This window comes from Capra hircus, chromosome 19 (assembly GCF_001704415.2).
Source record: "Capra hircus breed San Clemente chromosome 19, ASM170441v1, whole genome shotgun sequence".
NCBI lineage: Eukaryota > Metazoa > Chordata > Mammalia > Artiodactyla > Bovidae > Capra > Capra hircus.
In genome coordinates, this window is record NC_030826.1 from 42757167 (window position 1) to 42772011 (window position 14845).

The following is a 14845-nucleotide window of genomic DNA, read 5'->3' on the forward strand; positions in this document are numbered from 1 at the left end:
TTCTAACCAGCCAGTGCGGATCTTTGGAAGTTTGGAAAAGGCTGACAGGAAGGCAAGATCACAGGAAATGTCAGCCCTATTTTCTAGATGCCAATGCAGTTAAAGGTGTCTGTCACTGTGCTCAAGGAATTACCCATGTTGGTAGTATTGATATGTGTGGATGGGGAAGATCTATTTCACTAGATGGTACATGTGAAAGGAGAAGAAAAAAGTATTATTGAAATCCTAAATTTGAAATGTCAATGTAAGCGATGAATTTTCACCCCTAGAACTTCTACTTGGGGAATCCTAACCCTAATTCCTAATTCCCTTCCAAGTGACCAAAAAAAAAGTATTTTCATAGTTTTCCTCTTTTCAACCTAAGTATTTTAGAAAGCAGCTGAAGAATTGCTTCTGGTTTTTTTTCGTGTTTTAAAGGCCCCTGTGAAGGACTAAGGTAACTCAGGAAAAAACACTTAAGTTTTAAACAGGAGAAATGTATTTAACTAAATCCTGAACACAGCAGGCCATCTGCTGGGAGTAGCAACTGCTGTTCTTCCTAACCAGAATTCTTCACAAATTAAAAAAAAAAATCTCTGCCCTTCACCACCCCCCACACACAATTTTTTAAAGCTTTTTGTTTAACTGCCGTGAAGGCTGATTTAATAATATGTTTTAAACACAGAAATTTTAGGTCATTTCTAGTTTAAAAGCAACAAATGTATTATTGCCTTTGAGTTTAAAGACTTGAACCACTTTCAATTTAATTTGCATTTTAAAGTTTTCTTTTCACCTATCAGCAGCCTTGATCCAAACCTATAGCTTAAGATATATTCAAGTTTAAAGATATTCATCTCTAAAACATTACTTAGTTCACAGTACCTTGTTTTGTTGTCTGGTTCCTGTGAGCATTATCCTCTGTCCCTGTGGTTCAATCGTAATACAGTAGAAACCTAAGCTCTTAGAAGTTTTAAGGCAATGTGTCCCTGCCAAGGAGTCTCGATCCCACGCTCAAGAACAGAAAAACCCCAGAGAGGACTACAGAATCCATTTTGTTAGGGAGGTGTGCTTCAACCTGCATCTTCTGTTTGCCACAGGAACCCGTCTTTGCTTTCTAGAGCTCATGAGTGAGCCTAACTCCTTCTCCAGACAACGACTCTTCAGATATTTGAAGACGCTTGTCTTGTTTCCTTAGGTCTTATTTCTTCATTTCTTCTTCAAATGACATTGCTCTAAATTCCCTTTCCCCATTCCCTTCATCTACCTCTGGATAAACTGTTGTCAGGGACCAGTGTGAAAAGAAAGCATGGTGCTCAAAACAGAGCACATATCTTTCAGGAGCTCGCTCTAGAGGGGGTGGGGTTGTGTGTGTGTAGGGGGGTGTCAGAATCATCACCTCACTTGCTCTGGTGTTAGGCTTTTGTATCAGTAAGGCCCAATTTCAAATGAGATTTGTTAGTGGCCCTGAAATGCTTACTCAGATTTACCTTACAGTCAACTAAAAGCCTCTGAGGTCTCCCTTGTCATCACATAAGTGGAACTTAAGATTTTAAAAGGGGAAGGTGTCGGACAAATGAGTTTTCCTTTCTTTTTCCTTTTTCATATGCTAGGCTATCTCAGAGCAATAACTGGACTTGTTTCCTGAAAAACTCTCAACCACACTGAAACTAGGGTTGGAGCGGGGTGAGGACATGGAGTGGACATGGAGCCAGGGTTTCTAACCACCTAGATTTTGAATAAGCAGATTTCACTTCTACTCATTCCCCTCTTTGCCCCATGTGTTTCGCTAGGACTTGGGCTCTGTCCTACCCAGAAAGCCTTCACACAGTGTAGTCCAGGCAGGGTGGACTAGAAGTGATTCATCGTTCTGGCTTATCATTCTCCAGTATTAACCCAAAATAAAAGAGGTTCAGGAAGTAGCAAAACTTATTATTTTTCTTTTATCAGGTAACAACTGACTACTGGAAGAAGATCATTCATGCTATGCTTAACAAACACTCCCATTTCTTCATATAGTTTTACACAACATTACATGATGAAGTCGCTCAGTCGTGTCCGACTCTTTGCGACCTCATGGACAGTAGCCCATCAGGCTCCTCTGTCCATGGGATTTTCTGGGCAAGAGTACTGGAGTGGATTGCCATTTCCTTCTCCAAGGGATCTTCCCAACCCAGGGATCAAACCCAGGTTTCCCGCATCGTAGACAGATGCTTTACCGTCTGAGCCACCAGGGAAGTCGTTTTACACAACAGATATAGCATATTCTGTAAAGGCTCTTGGTATACCTGTTTTCATAATGACATGAGTAGTCTCTTCAGTAATTAGATTAGTTAAAGTGACATGATGTTTTCTGGCAAATTTCTGCACAAGCATCTGAAACCAAACCAAATATTACATTATAACAAATTACCTCTAGTACACAGCTTGAGAATTAGTTATCCCAGTTTTGAATTTCCATTTTTTCTCATAAAAGTACACCCTTTTTATTCTAATATGAAGTCTCAAAATAAGTAGTAATTTAATAAAAATTATGTACAAATCAGAGGAAGAAATTCTGAAGTAGTCTGTGCTAGCAGACATAGAATTATAACCAAAGATTCAAAATAATATTAATTTTCCCTTTAATAACAGATATGCAGATATCATTTGATTCCCTAAGATAGTTTCTTTGTGGAGTGACACCCTTTTATATTGTAATTTAGATTTATGAGTCTATACTTTATAAACTGAGGTGTAACTAGCCTATACAGAAAGTTATGCTTAGATAAGTGGCTTATAAAGAACTAGATTCACCCTGGTGACAGTTTCAAAACATTCAAGTCAAGATGCTTCTAAAGGTTAGTACAAATCTATCAATTCCTCTTAAGGAGAACGATTAGAAGAGACACACACTTGCCTCAAAAGAAATCTAGAGCCTTTGAGCTATTATCTAGCAACCAAATAAAAAAATCAATAGGCAGTAAAAGAAATTAACCAGATCCATTATGGACACAGCTGACATAATTAGCAGCTACTGCCTGGTAAATAATTTTGTTTACTAAGGGTCATCATTGACTAGTCATTGCCACCCACGCCAGTATTTATGGGTGCCACAACTGCAGTGGAGGCCTAGCAACTTTCTTTCATGCTGCCTCACTCCGTACTGCCACAGGGCACTGAAAAAGACAAACTGGAGAAGTTAATGATATCCTCCCCCTTTTCCTAGTGCCCTCTGCCAGGATCATTAGCAATTCTGAACTGATTAATTGCTGAAATCCCAGCCTTGAAACAGCGTTCAGTTAGAAGAGCAACTGCTGAAAAGATCATCTTAATATGGGCTTCAGAATTAATCATGTGTAATACAGTCAGAAGCTTTCATAATAAATTTACCACACTTCAGCAAGTCTGAATAGAGCTGAAAAGTTTTCCTCTTTGCTTGTTTAAAGACAACAGTACCCAAGCCACTTAGAATCTAATATGCAGTTTAGGATTGCCCAGGGCAAGAAAGATTACATCATTTTAGCCTCCTCTGAAAAGCTGATCTCACAAAACAAAGGAATGAGAAATGTGAATTTTCAACGAATAAATGAGAATTTTAGATGTGTTGGCAAAAGACCAAAAGCAACACTATCAGACATAGGTATGAATTTTTAGAGCAAACAGCTATTCTGGGCACATGGTTATGAGGTGAGACTTCTTGCATTATTGATGAGATTCACTGTCTCTACTAGGGCAGTCATAGCTTACTTTTTGCCATTTTAGTAGTGAGACACGTCTGGCCATAGAGATCAGGTGCAGCTGCTAACCTATCAACAAGCTAGGATGAGAAATGGCTCCTATCCCAGGAAGGATATATCAAGAAAGATATTTAAGAATGAGTGTGTGCAAGCTACGTTGCCTCAGCTGTTCAACTCTTTGTGATCCTATGGACTATAGCTCGCCAGGTTCCTCTGTCCATGTGATTCTCCAGGCAAGAATACTAGAGTGGGTTGACATGCCTTCCTCCAGGGATCTTCCCAATCCAGGGATTAAACCTGAATCTCTGATGCCTCCTGTATTGACAGGTGGGTTCTTTACCGTGAATGCCACCTGGGAGGCCTCATTTAAGAATGACTGAATCATTTCTCTGCATGCAATAAATGACATCCACTATTGCATCTTTTTGGAGAAGGAAATGGCAGCCCACTCCAGTATTCTTGCCTGGAAAATCCCATGGACCGCAGAGCCTGGTAGGCTACTGTCCATGGGGTTGCAAAGAGTCGGACACGGCTGAGCAACTTCACTTCACTCACTCAGTATACGGAGAAGGCAATGGCACCCCACTCCAGTACTCTTGCCTGGAAAATCCCATAGACGGAGGAGCCTGGTAGGCTACAGTCCACGGGGTTGCTATGAGTTGGACATGACTGAGCGAATTCACTTTCACTTTTCACTTTCATGCATTGGAGAAGGAAATGGTGGCCCACTCGAGTGTTCTTGCCTGGAGAATCTCAGGGACAGAGGAGCCTGGTGAGCTTCCGTCTATGGGGTCGCACAGAGTCGGACATGACTGATGCGACTTAGCAGCAGCAGCATTGAATCTTTTCAACAGTGAAAATAGCTGAAGCTCCAATACTTTGGCCACCTGATGTGAAGAACTGACTCATTAAAAAAGACCCTGATGCTGGAAAAGATTGAGGGCAGGAAGAGAAGAGGACAGCAGAGGATGAAATGGTTGGATGGTATCACTGATTCAATGGACACCTGTTTGAGCAAACTCCGGGTGATAGTGAAGTGTCCTGGCATAGCCTGGCGTGCTGCAATCCACGGAGTTGCAAACAGTCAGACACAACTTAGCGACTCGACAACAACAACAAAGAATAGTCAAATTCATAGAGACAGAAGGTAGAATGGTGATGGCAGGGGGAATGAGGTGTTATTGTTTAATAGGTATAGAATTTTAGTTTTGCAAGATGAACAAACTTCTGGAGACTGGTTGCACAACAATGTGATAAACTTATCACTAACAGAACCATACACTTAAAAATGGTTAAGAAGGTAAATTTCATGTTGTGTGTATTCTACCATAACAGTATAACAACATCAAAACAATGTAATAAGCCAGGATAAAAAAAAAATAAGCAATGGAAAAATGCTACTATCTGATGATGTGCTTAGAACCAACTGAAATTTAATCATGCAGGTAAGTTCACTCAGGTAGGAAAAAGATGCCTTATACTTGTTTTTTTCAATAGAAAGAAAATTAAAATTAAAAAAGCTCTGTATCATACTCAACACTCTAATCTTTCTGCTAATACTATTTCCTTTAGTAAATATATACAAAAATAACTTATGCTATAGCTTTATCTAGGTATAAATTTTTAGAAATTAGTAATGGAAATTAAATTACATAGAAATGAGCTTGTTGGCTAGATTTCTTCCTATAGGTTATTTACAGTTAACACCCATTTAAAACCATCTGCAGTATGTTAATGAAGGCTTGGTCGTTAGGGAAATACATATGGAGACACTCACGAGTTCTTTTGGGGTCAAGCCTGATGCCACCATAGAAAGTCTTTTGTTGCTTCTTTCTGTTGAAGATAACACTTCTGGCTTCTCTTTGCTCACACTTTCTTCCCTCAGGTCACACCCTGTAGTATTAGTAATGTGAGCAGCAGCTGGATTCTTGGTAGATTCTTCTACTCGAAATTGGGATAATTTCAGTGCAGAGGCTGTGGGTGGCATGCTGTGAACATGAGCTGGCTCTGGGGCTCTGTCTTCAGAGGGATCAGACTCGGGTTCATGAGAGAAGAGGCTGATTCCAGATTTCAGGTAAGGGGTTCCCTCTGGAAGGAATGAAGAAGTTTAATCTATATGGCCATGTATCTTGAATTATAACATCTAGTCTGCTAAGAATTTAAAAGATTAAGTTAGGTAAGAGAAAAATGGGTACATTAATAACACCGGGTAGATGTGCAAAGTGACAACTTTTCTAAAGGAAACCTGGCACAACGTGCAAAAGCCTTGTGTGTTTATACTCACAGTCAACAATTCTAGTTATAGAAATGTATCCTAAGGACATTAAAGAGGTCTGCACAAGTGTAGTCATGGGAAGGTTCACTGCAACAATGTTTCTAACAGCAAAGCTTTAGAAACAAACTAAATGTCCAATAATGAGATTAAAAAAATCATGCCACATCCATCACAATGGAGTACTTACTCATCACGTATTCCATTGAATTACAATAAAATAGAGAAATGTACACATGCACATTCATTGTAGAATTATTCACAATAGCCAAGAGGTGGAAGCAACCCAAATGTCTCTCAATGGATAAATGACTAAAGAAAATGCGACACACACACACACACACACACACACACACAGTTTTTTTGTTTGTTAGTTGTGTTAATTTTTTTTTAGTTCGTCTTGGCCATGCTGCTCGACGATCCCAGTTCCCTGACCAGGGATAGAACTCGAACACCTTGCATTGGAAGCATGGAGTCTTAACCACTGGACTGCCAGAGAAGTCCCTCACACAATGGTTTTTAAAGAAAATCCTGTCACATGCTACAAACATGGATGAATGTTGAAGACAGTATACTAAACTAAAGAAATCAGTCACAAAAGGATAAATACTGCATGATTCCATTTGTATGAGCTATCTAGAATAGCTAAACTCTTAGAAAGTAAAATGCTGACTCCCAGGGAATGGGGGAAGAAAAGGGAGTTGCTATTTAACAGGTACAGAATTTGTTTTATAAGATGAAAAGTTTTAGAGATCTACTGCATAATAATGGGAGTATACTTAATATCGCTGAGCTCTTAAAAATGGTTAAGAGGTAAATTTTATGTCTTTTTACCACAATTAAAGATAAATTAAAAAATTTTAAAGCTACCATTTTTTTTCTTATAGGAATTATGTTTTATTTATTTATTTATGGTTGTGCTGGGTCTTCGTTGCCACTTGGGCTTTTCTCTGTTTGCTGTGAATGGGGGTTACTGTTGTGGTTCCTGGGCTCTAGAGGACAGGTCCAATAACTGGTAAAAAGGGTTAGTTCCTCCAAGGCATGTAGGATCTTCCCAGACCAGGGACTGAATCCATGTCTCCTGCACTGGCAGACAAATTATTTACCAAACCCACCAGGGAAGTCTAAGATACCATTGATTTTTAAGATGCTACCTTATTTCAGTCTTAACATGAAATATGTTTATATCTTAGAATCCCTTAGATGCAATATTATAAAGCCTGCTTTCTATAATTTCTGTCATTTATCTATTTTAGTTCTTAGGGGATGGTTTTGATTCAAATGTATACTTCAAAAAATTTTTATCTTATATTGGGGTATAGTTGACTGACAACATTGTATTAGTTTCAGGTATACAGAAAAGTGTTTCAGTTATCATCAAATGTATACTTTAATCTTTGGACTGTTTGTGAAGATTTTGGCACTGCCTATATCAGTGAAACTTAAAAAAAAAGGACCAAATACAAATAGTTGACTAAAAACAATCAAAATGTTTTTAAATTAGAAAAAAAAAGACATGCTCCTGATATATTAAAGATGGCAAAGAAATACTGATCATGATTTTTTATTAGAAAATTAAAGTTTATGTAAACTGACTAAAGATATATAGCATATTTTATTATTGATGACAAGAATATAGGTAGTTTGAAATGGCTTTTTTATTACTTATATTCTCCAACCATCTGGTACTGAATATATTAATACTTTCATAAGGAAGGAAAAAGGGTTGAAAATGAGACAGCTACTTACGATGGTATCATTAAAATTTTCACTTAATAAATTATCAGCTATCATTACCAAATTAAAAAAATACACCATCCCCAAAACATTTCGGAAAATGTCACTATATCAGCAAGTAAGCACAGCTAAGTAGAATGTATGAGATTACTAAAAAGACCCCAGTGAATATGGCTAAATACATTTAGGTGCCTAAGAGCACCTTTTATGTTTTTGAGGATTAATTTAAAACTTTCTTTACTGATTAAAACCTTGATTTACAAGCCATAAAACACACCTTTCAGTTATAGTGATTTATAAGGCATAAGATATATAGTAATTTATAGTCATTAATTCATAAAACAAGAGCTTACTTTAGAGATCTAACTCATTTTTCAATAAAGGACAGGATTAAAACTTTACCCTAGGGCCCTAGAAATCTTATTTAACAGTTGAAGTAAAATGTTTAGCAGTACCAAGAACCCTCTCATCCTCAAAACTGCTAGAGTTAAACCAATGTAGACAGTTTAACAGTGGCAATAATTTTCCACTTGGATTAACATTCAAGCTATTTTTCTAACGGGTTTACATATAACAGATGCATTCATGATAGGCTACTACATTAGAAAGTTGATTTTCTCAGAATGTCTTTTTACTCTTTAGACTCAGAGTAAAATAAAACTGTTTTCTCCACCAGAGCAGATGAAATATTACCTTGATCTTGTCTCGGCAAATAAGACCCCATTAAATCTTGGGCCTCACACTTAGCCAGTTGTTGCTCCTGCATGTCAGCAACATTAATGCACTTCTTTTGAGATGGGCAGTTTCTGTCCTGAAGACTCCTTGAGCTGTGCATATACCACCTATTACCCGGTAACTGGGATTTAGAAGGGGAAGATCTGGAAAAAAGAAAGAAAGCAGAAAACCACTGCTGCAGCTTGTGAAAGGACTCATCACACTTTCTGAACAGCCAAGGCATAAGTGAAACAGCTCACTGTCACAAGATTGGGAATGACTAGCGAAAGAGAACACAAGAGATGGCTAGGAGACTGGATTCATGACGTCTGCCAACATGTCAGGGCTGACATGTAACATCTCCCCTTAGGTGCTGGTCTGAGGCAGCTTATCTCCTAGCTGTTTAAAAGCATGTCAGCAAATTTCAGCAAATTATCCACTGACACTCACATTCTATACACTATTTCAAATGAATGTATGAGAATCAGCTCTCATGAAAATAGAAAATTGATTAATTTTGACATTGTTACACTCATTCTTTCTACCCTATTTTAGCAAAATTCAGAGCCATCCCTACTTCCTGCCTTTTTCAAGGTCCAAAATCACTCTAAAAACAAAAATCAGCTAGAAAACATCGTTAGAAGAGCATATGCACGTTGTAATTACTCTACTCTTCCAGGTGTTTAGAACTTTGCTGAATAAGATATTTACCTACAGATTTAAAGGACCTCAGAGATCAGATAATTAATTCAAATAATTATTGGGTATTTACTATGAGTCAGGCATTAAAGCTAGGCTCCACAGATTAAAGATGAGCAAGACTGAACTGTTGCTCAAGAGTCTAGTAGAGGGAAGAAGTTCAATCAATGTGTAGGTTCTTTAATAGAAGTCTCAGGAGGGTATACTGGGGTGGGGAAGGAAGAAGCGGAATATTTCATCTAAATATTAAATGGGTGACTAGCTCAATTGGATAAAGCATGGCAATGAGGTCATTACCTCTAAACACGGGTTCAGTGCTCTATCACAGCCATCAGGCCAGCATCCCTGCCTCAAAAATATATCCTCAGTTCAGTTCAAGAGGTTTGGAAAAGATGATGTGATTACATTATTGACAATATGTCACTATTCCCAGTTAGATAAGTGGAAATAGACGTATATTTGGTAGAAGCTCCATACGTATGAATTCCCTTTCTTTCCTGGAGTGGTGAGATGTGTGATTCTATCAGTTCTGAGACTCTTTCCTGGACTATCAATTTGGAATAATAGTCCAGAACTTGTCCTTTTATTTTCACTGTTATTAAGATCAAATGAAGGTACTTTTAAAACTAGGTAGTGTTTCATAGTCTTATATCAATGGTAATATGAATAAAATCTCTGAAAAATATTCTGAATATTTACTGGGGTAAATCAGTAGCTAAACTTTTTCTAGGAAGGCAAAAACTTCAATGAGGGCAAGTATGGCCTTAGAGAAATCTACCTTCAGCCTCCAGGCTTACTGAGGCTTTAATTTTTTATAAACACACACACACACACACACACACACATATTTTTAAACAATTTTTAAATTGGAGTATAATTGCTTTACACTGTTGCTAGTTTCTGGTGCACAACGAAGTGAATCATATCCCTGCGCTTGAACCTCCTTCCCTCCCACCCCTCACTAGTTCTCTATTTTATTCCAACATTGAGAAAGGGTAGATCTACTGTACATGCCTCATGTTGTAGCTCATGCCTGGTATAGGTCCAAAAAGCCAACACGAAATTAAACAAAAGAAGTGTCCTAGGGCAATGAGAGGTTAGAAATGTCTATGTACAAAAACCTAGAGAAAGTATGGCAAAAAAAAATTAACAGTAAGAGTTTAATGTCAGTACAGGTGCTATTCAGTGTCCCAGACTTGACATTTATTACTTCTTACCTTTCCATTCCTGGTTCTTTATTTTTATTGGTAGAACTATCCAGAGATACTGGAAACTTGTCAGCAGAGAGGCTTTCAGGATTCTGGCTTCTAGAATAGTCTCTACTTTTCTCTGAAGTTAATATTGCTTTAAATGGAATGAGAAAACAAAGAAATCAACTTTACTGCTTGTCTTGATGGTGATCATTTAGGCGAGATTATTGATTTTTTTCAAAAGCAGCAATCTGTGACAATCAAATTGGTTTTTAAACAGGTATACCAGACAGAATTCTATAAACATAAGCGATACTGCACCAAATGGAACTAAATGACTAAAAAATAATAATGACAATAAAAAGGAACACTTTAAAACTGGGTAAATAAAAATACCCAGCTGAGACAAGGTTGAAAAAATCATATATTTATATTTTTTGACCCTGAATGATAAAGAAACAAGAATAGGAAATGAATTTTTATCTCTGCTGCAAACTACACTCAAATCCTCTCATATAATAGGGAAGAGAAAGTACTAGAAAGCACAAAGCACATCCCTCTTCCATCCCTATTTGCCTCCACATCAAAGATTGTATAGGATGGGGTTTAAGCTTCTACATGTGTGTGGAAACAACAGGGAGGGGTTAGATGAGAAAGAAAAAAGAGGTGACATTTTGCTTCACATTTTCAATTATTAAGAAAATAATAAACTGAAAAACCAATACAAATGAAAAACTCAAGGTGCCCACTGATAAGGAACCTAGAAGTAATATATGGAACTAATGATGAACTGGTGCAAGAAAGGAAAAAACACAGAAGAGACCCAAGGCAAAGTTCTGGCATGTTAGTACATCCTTTTTATTTATTAATTCCTCCAAATGTATTATTGTACCACTTCTTTCTAGAAAGTGGCTTAAAGGCAGAAATATTTAAAAAGCAAAAACAAATACTTAAAAATTACAAATGCCTTCTATCCATTACAAAGTCACTGACAACTGTAATTTATTTTGAGCTTTTATTAGGAAAGCCAAACTCCATACATCTAGACAGAAAAATGTAAACAAAGAGCTGTATTAATTAAACTATTTTTTAAGACACTGGGTAGCCTGGGGGGAATAATCATTGATTTCCTGAGTTAATCCTCAAATACATTATTTATAGCTTCCTTTATAGTCATGTTTTCTGGACCTGTGCCTTTCTAGGAACACAAGAACCCTACCCTGGGGGTAAGGTGCTGAAACGAAGGAGGGTCTAACCACGAACCAGCGGGTTTTTCTTTCAACTGGAAAATAAAGTGTTTTTAATATAGGCATCATTTTCTGCCTAAATATAGCGTGATCACTGATAGAAGGTAATGTGCAGTCTCTAAGGAAACAAACAGAATTAACCACTGGAAGGGGTTTTTTTTTTGGTTGTTTTTAAAGTGAGAGAGTGGGAAGGGAAAGGCCTCAGACACAAACACAGATATTAAAAATCATTCTATCACCTGGACAGTTAACATATGAGTTCCTCTTTTCACTACAATAAAGCCCAAACTACAAAGAAAATAAGCTACCCTGAGTTAGGATGCAATAACTCAGTATTACTTAAAAAAATACAGGGAAAAATGTTTCTGCTCTTCTTTTTCCTTAATCCTTTTTTCATAAAAGCAGGGATCCAGTGCCCAAGTATTGGAATAGTATTGTAATCTCCCCAAAATCATTCCTTCATCTGCGGTCTTAACATTAGTTATATTCTTCATAGGTAGGGAGTATGGGTCAGACCAAACATTTAATAAATTTTACTGACTGCCTATTTGGTACTAATAAGCATTGTTGCAAAGTAGTGGGAAGAATGAAAGGAAAAGACATTGAAGAGGGAGGAAAGAGATACTGACTTGTGATAAGCCCTAAGTGTCCACGAATGAATGTACTGTAGGACAATAATCAGATGGTCTGAAAATTATCTCAGCTATAACAGACTATGATGTTTCAAATGCTAATGTTTGCTTTACGAATGACAGGTAATCCAGGAGGAAAACAAAAAGCAAAAAAAAAAAAAAAAGCAAAGTGCATGGTATGAAATAGCTTTACCTGGGAAGTACACATAATTTGTAATGGTTAAGAATACACATTTGCACAAAAATATTATGTAGACTTGGGGATGACCCTTAGATAAACAGTAGGGCAGATATAGGCTGAGGACAGGACATTTGATATAAAGACCTTAGAAAGGGGGCTTTCATCATCCTTAAAAATACTGAATCTTAAATAAAAACTTGTGAAATCTAATTAAGTCTAGTTTCATTCACTGCTAGTAATGTACTAATGTTGATTTCTTAGTCTTGACAATTGTACCATGGTAATGTAAGACAACATTAGGAGAACCTGAAACTAGGTAAGGGGTAAGAGTTCCTGCAGGAACTCTCCATACTATCATTGCTCCTTTCCAGGAAATCTAAAGCTATTCAAAAATAAAACATTTATTTAAAAAACAAGTTATTTTAATACAGCTGAAGGTAAACAGAACTTTTCCCAGGATTAAGAAGCTGCGTGTTCCAATGCAGGGGACATGGGTTTGATCCCTAGTAGGGGAAGTAAGATCCCACATGCCATGCACTGTGGCCAAAAAAAACAGTTTCCTTGAATTTCAGTTAGAATCACACCAATTTAAGAGGGAAAAAAGACACAAAACTTAAGCTATTAAGCTATGCTCAAAATGTTTCAGAACTAAAGCCACAAAACTCCAAAATCCATATCCAGAAATTTTCTTTCAGTAACTCTAGAGTGGGCTTCAGAGTTTTGTTTTCTATTTGTTTTAATATTTATTACTTGGCTGTGCTGGGTCTTAGCTGTGGCAAGCAGGATCTTTAGTTGTGGCATGTGGGATCTAGTTCCCTGACCAAGGATTGAATCCAGGTCCCCTGTGTTAGGAGTGTAGAGTCTTAGCCATTGAACGACCAGAGAAGTCTCTGGGCTTCAGAGTTTTAATCAAATGAATTAAAATATTCATTGAGGGGACTTCCCTGGTGGTCCAGTGGCTGAGAATCTATCTTACAACAAGGGGGGACGTAGGTTTGATCCCTGGTCAGGGTGAAGTAACTAAGGTCCTACATGCTCCCATGAGCCATAACTAGAAAGCCTGTGTGCCACAACTTTATTGCTGAAAGTAAGACCCAACACAGCCAAGTAAATAAATATATTAAAAATATATATATTTATTGAGTACCTACTATGTTCCAGGCACAGGTGTAAGGGTTCTCTGCCTGAATGGATCTTATATTCTAGTGGGAGGTAATAAGGAACTCTAAACAATATGCAAGACAAATTAGATATCGTTAAAAGTTAATAAGGGCTATGAAAAAAAGTAATAGTCTAACAGGGTAAAATGGGGCTGGAAAAATCAAGAGACTTAAAAATCACGATTAAAAAATACTGTGTTTATGGGTGATCCTGAGAAATAGCATTTCAGCATTTTGAACAATGTATTCAAGTTATGCAAACAAAAGTGGTCATGGCAGACACTCCCTGTGGAGTTGGAACTTTTTTTTTTTTTAATGGGGATCGTCTCATAATCCTCTCTTCCCCTCCTCTCAACATTTACCCACTACCTTCTGAAGATGTTATAATTTCATAAGAAAGCAGACCAATGAATACGTTTATTACAAAGGATAGAATAAAAGCTTTCTCTAAAGAAAAATGTTTTATATAGAGATTCGGAAGAAATTTTCAGTTTGTCAAATTCATAGTAAAACAGAATATATAAAACTATACCAAATTTGAAAAAAAAAAAACCACCATTTTGTGTACAGATCTTCAGGAAAAAATAAACACCCTTCCCACAAAGATGAGATAACAAATTTACAGACATATTCAAAACCAGACAATAACATTTTGTCTCTGGTGCACTAAAATTGAAAGTCATCTGTTTTTAGACTGAAGATGGTGAAAGCATCAAAGAGAATTGTGACGGGTTTGAGATTTTGGGCTTCGTTATCTGGGAAGTAAACTGAATGAAGATAAAGTTACAAAAAACGTATTTAAGGAAATACATTTGGAACCACTGCCATAGCAACAGAGTTCCTAGCTTCTCATGCACGAGCTACTTACTGTTTCTGAACATAAAAACACTGCAAGGCACACTCTACAATCAAGGCAACTCTACTGAATAATTAAGAGTAGAGTTCCTAGAAAGACTCAAATGAAGGCCCTTTGGCCCCTGTAGCATTGATGAAAGGAGCAATGAAGAAGGGAGTTTAACACTAAGTTAGCTAGACAGCTATCACTGAGGTAGCTGTAAAGAGCACTGTGGGAGGGCCCACCATACCTGCCAGTTTCTAAGCACCAGCTCTCCCCTAGGACCCAGGCTTGTGTCTGGCATTTCATCTGTGTGTCTACATATTTGCTTCTATTTAGAACAATGACTGATATGTTGTCTTTCACAGGCCTTTTCCAATTAAAATTCAAATTTTCATCTCACTTTCATTTATGTGAGGTTATTCCTCAGGTCAGTGCTCACTTCTTCCAGCTCAGAACAACTCTACCTGCCCGGTTACTCCA

General features: G+C 37.3%; 1 protein-coding gene across 5 annotated transcripts in view; it reads right to left on the bottom strand.

The window, feature by feature from the left end:
* The window catches only part of BRCA1 (BRCA1, DNA repair associated), a 66592-nt gene that overhangs the window by 14554 nt on the left and 37193 nt on the right, over positions 1-14845 (bottom strand). For 4 of the 5 annotated variants that reach the window (XM_018065165.1, XM_018065164.1, XM_013972572.2 and 1 more), the window contains exons 13-16: positions 10335-10461; positions 8398-8582; positions 5473-5783; positions 2265-2352 (exon numbers count right to left, since the gene is read on the bottom strand). In XM_018065165.1, the coding sequence (XP_017920654.1) occupies positions 2265-2352; positions 5473-5783; positions 8398-8582; positions 10335-10461 (711 nt within the window). The remainder of the gene's footprint in view (positions 1-2264; positions 2353-5472; positions 5784-8397; positions 8583-10334; positions 10462-14845) is intronic. The other variant, XR_001919757.1, reaches the window with a different exon arrangement.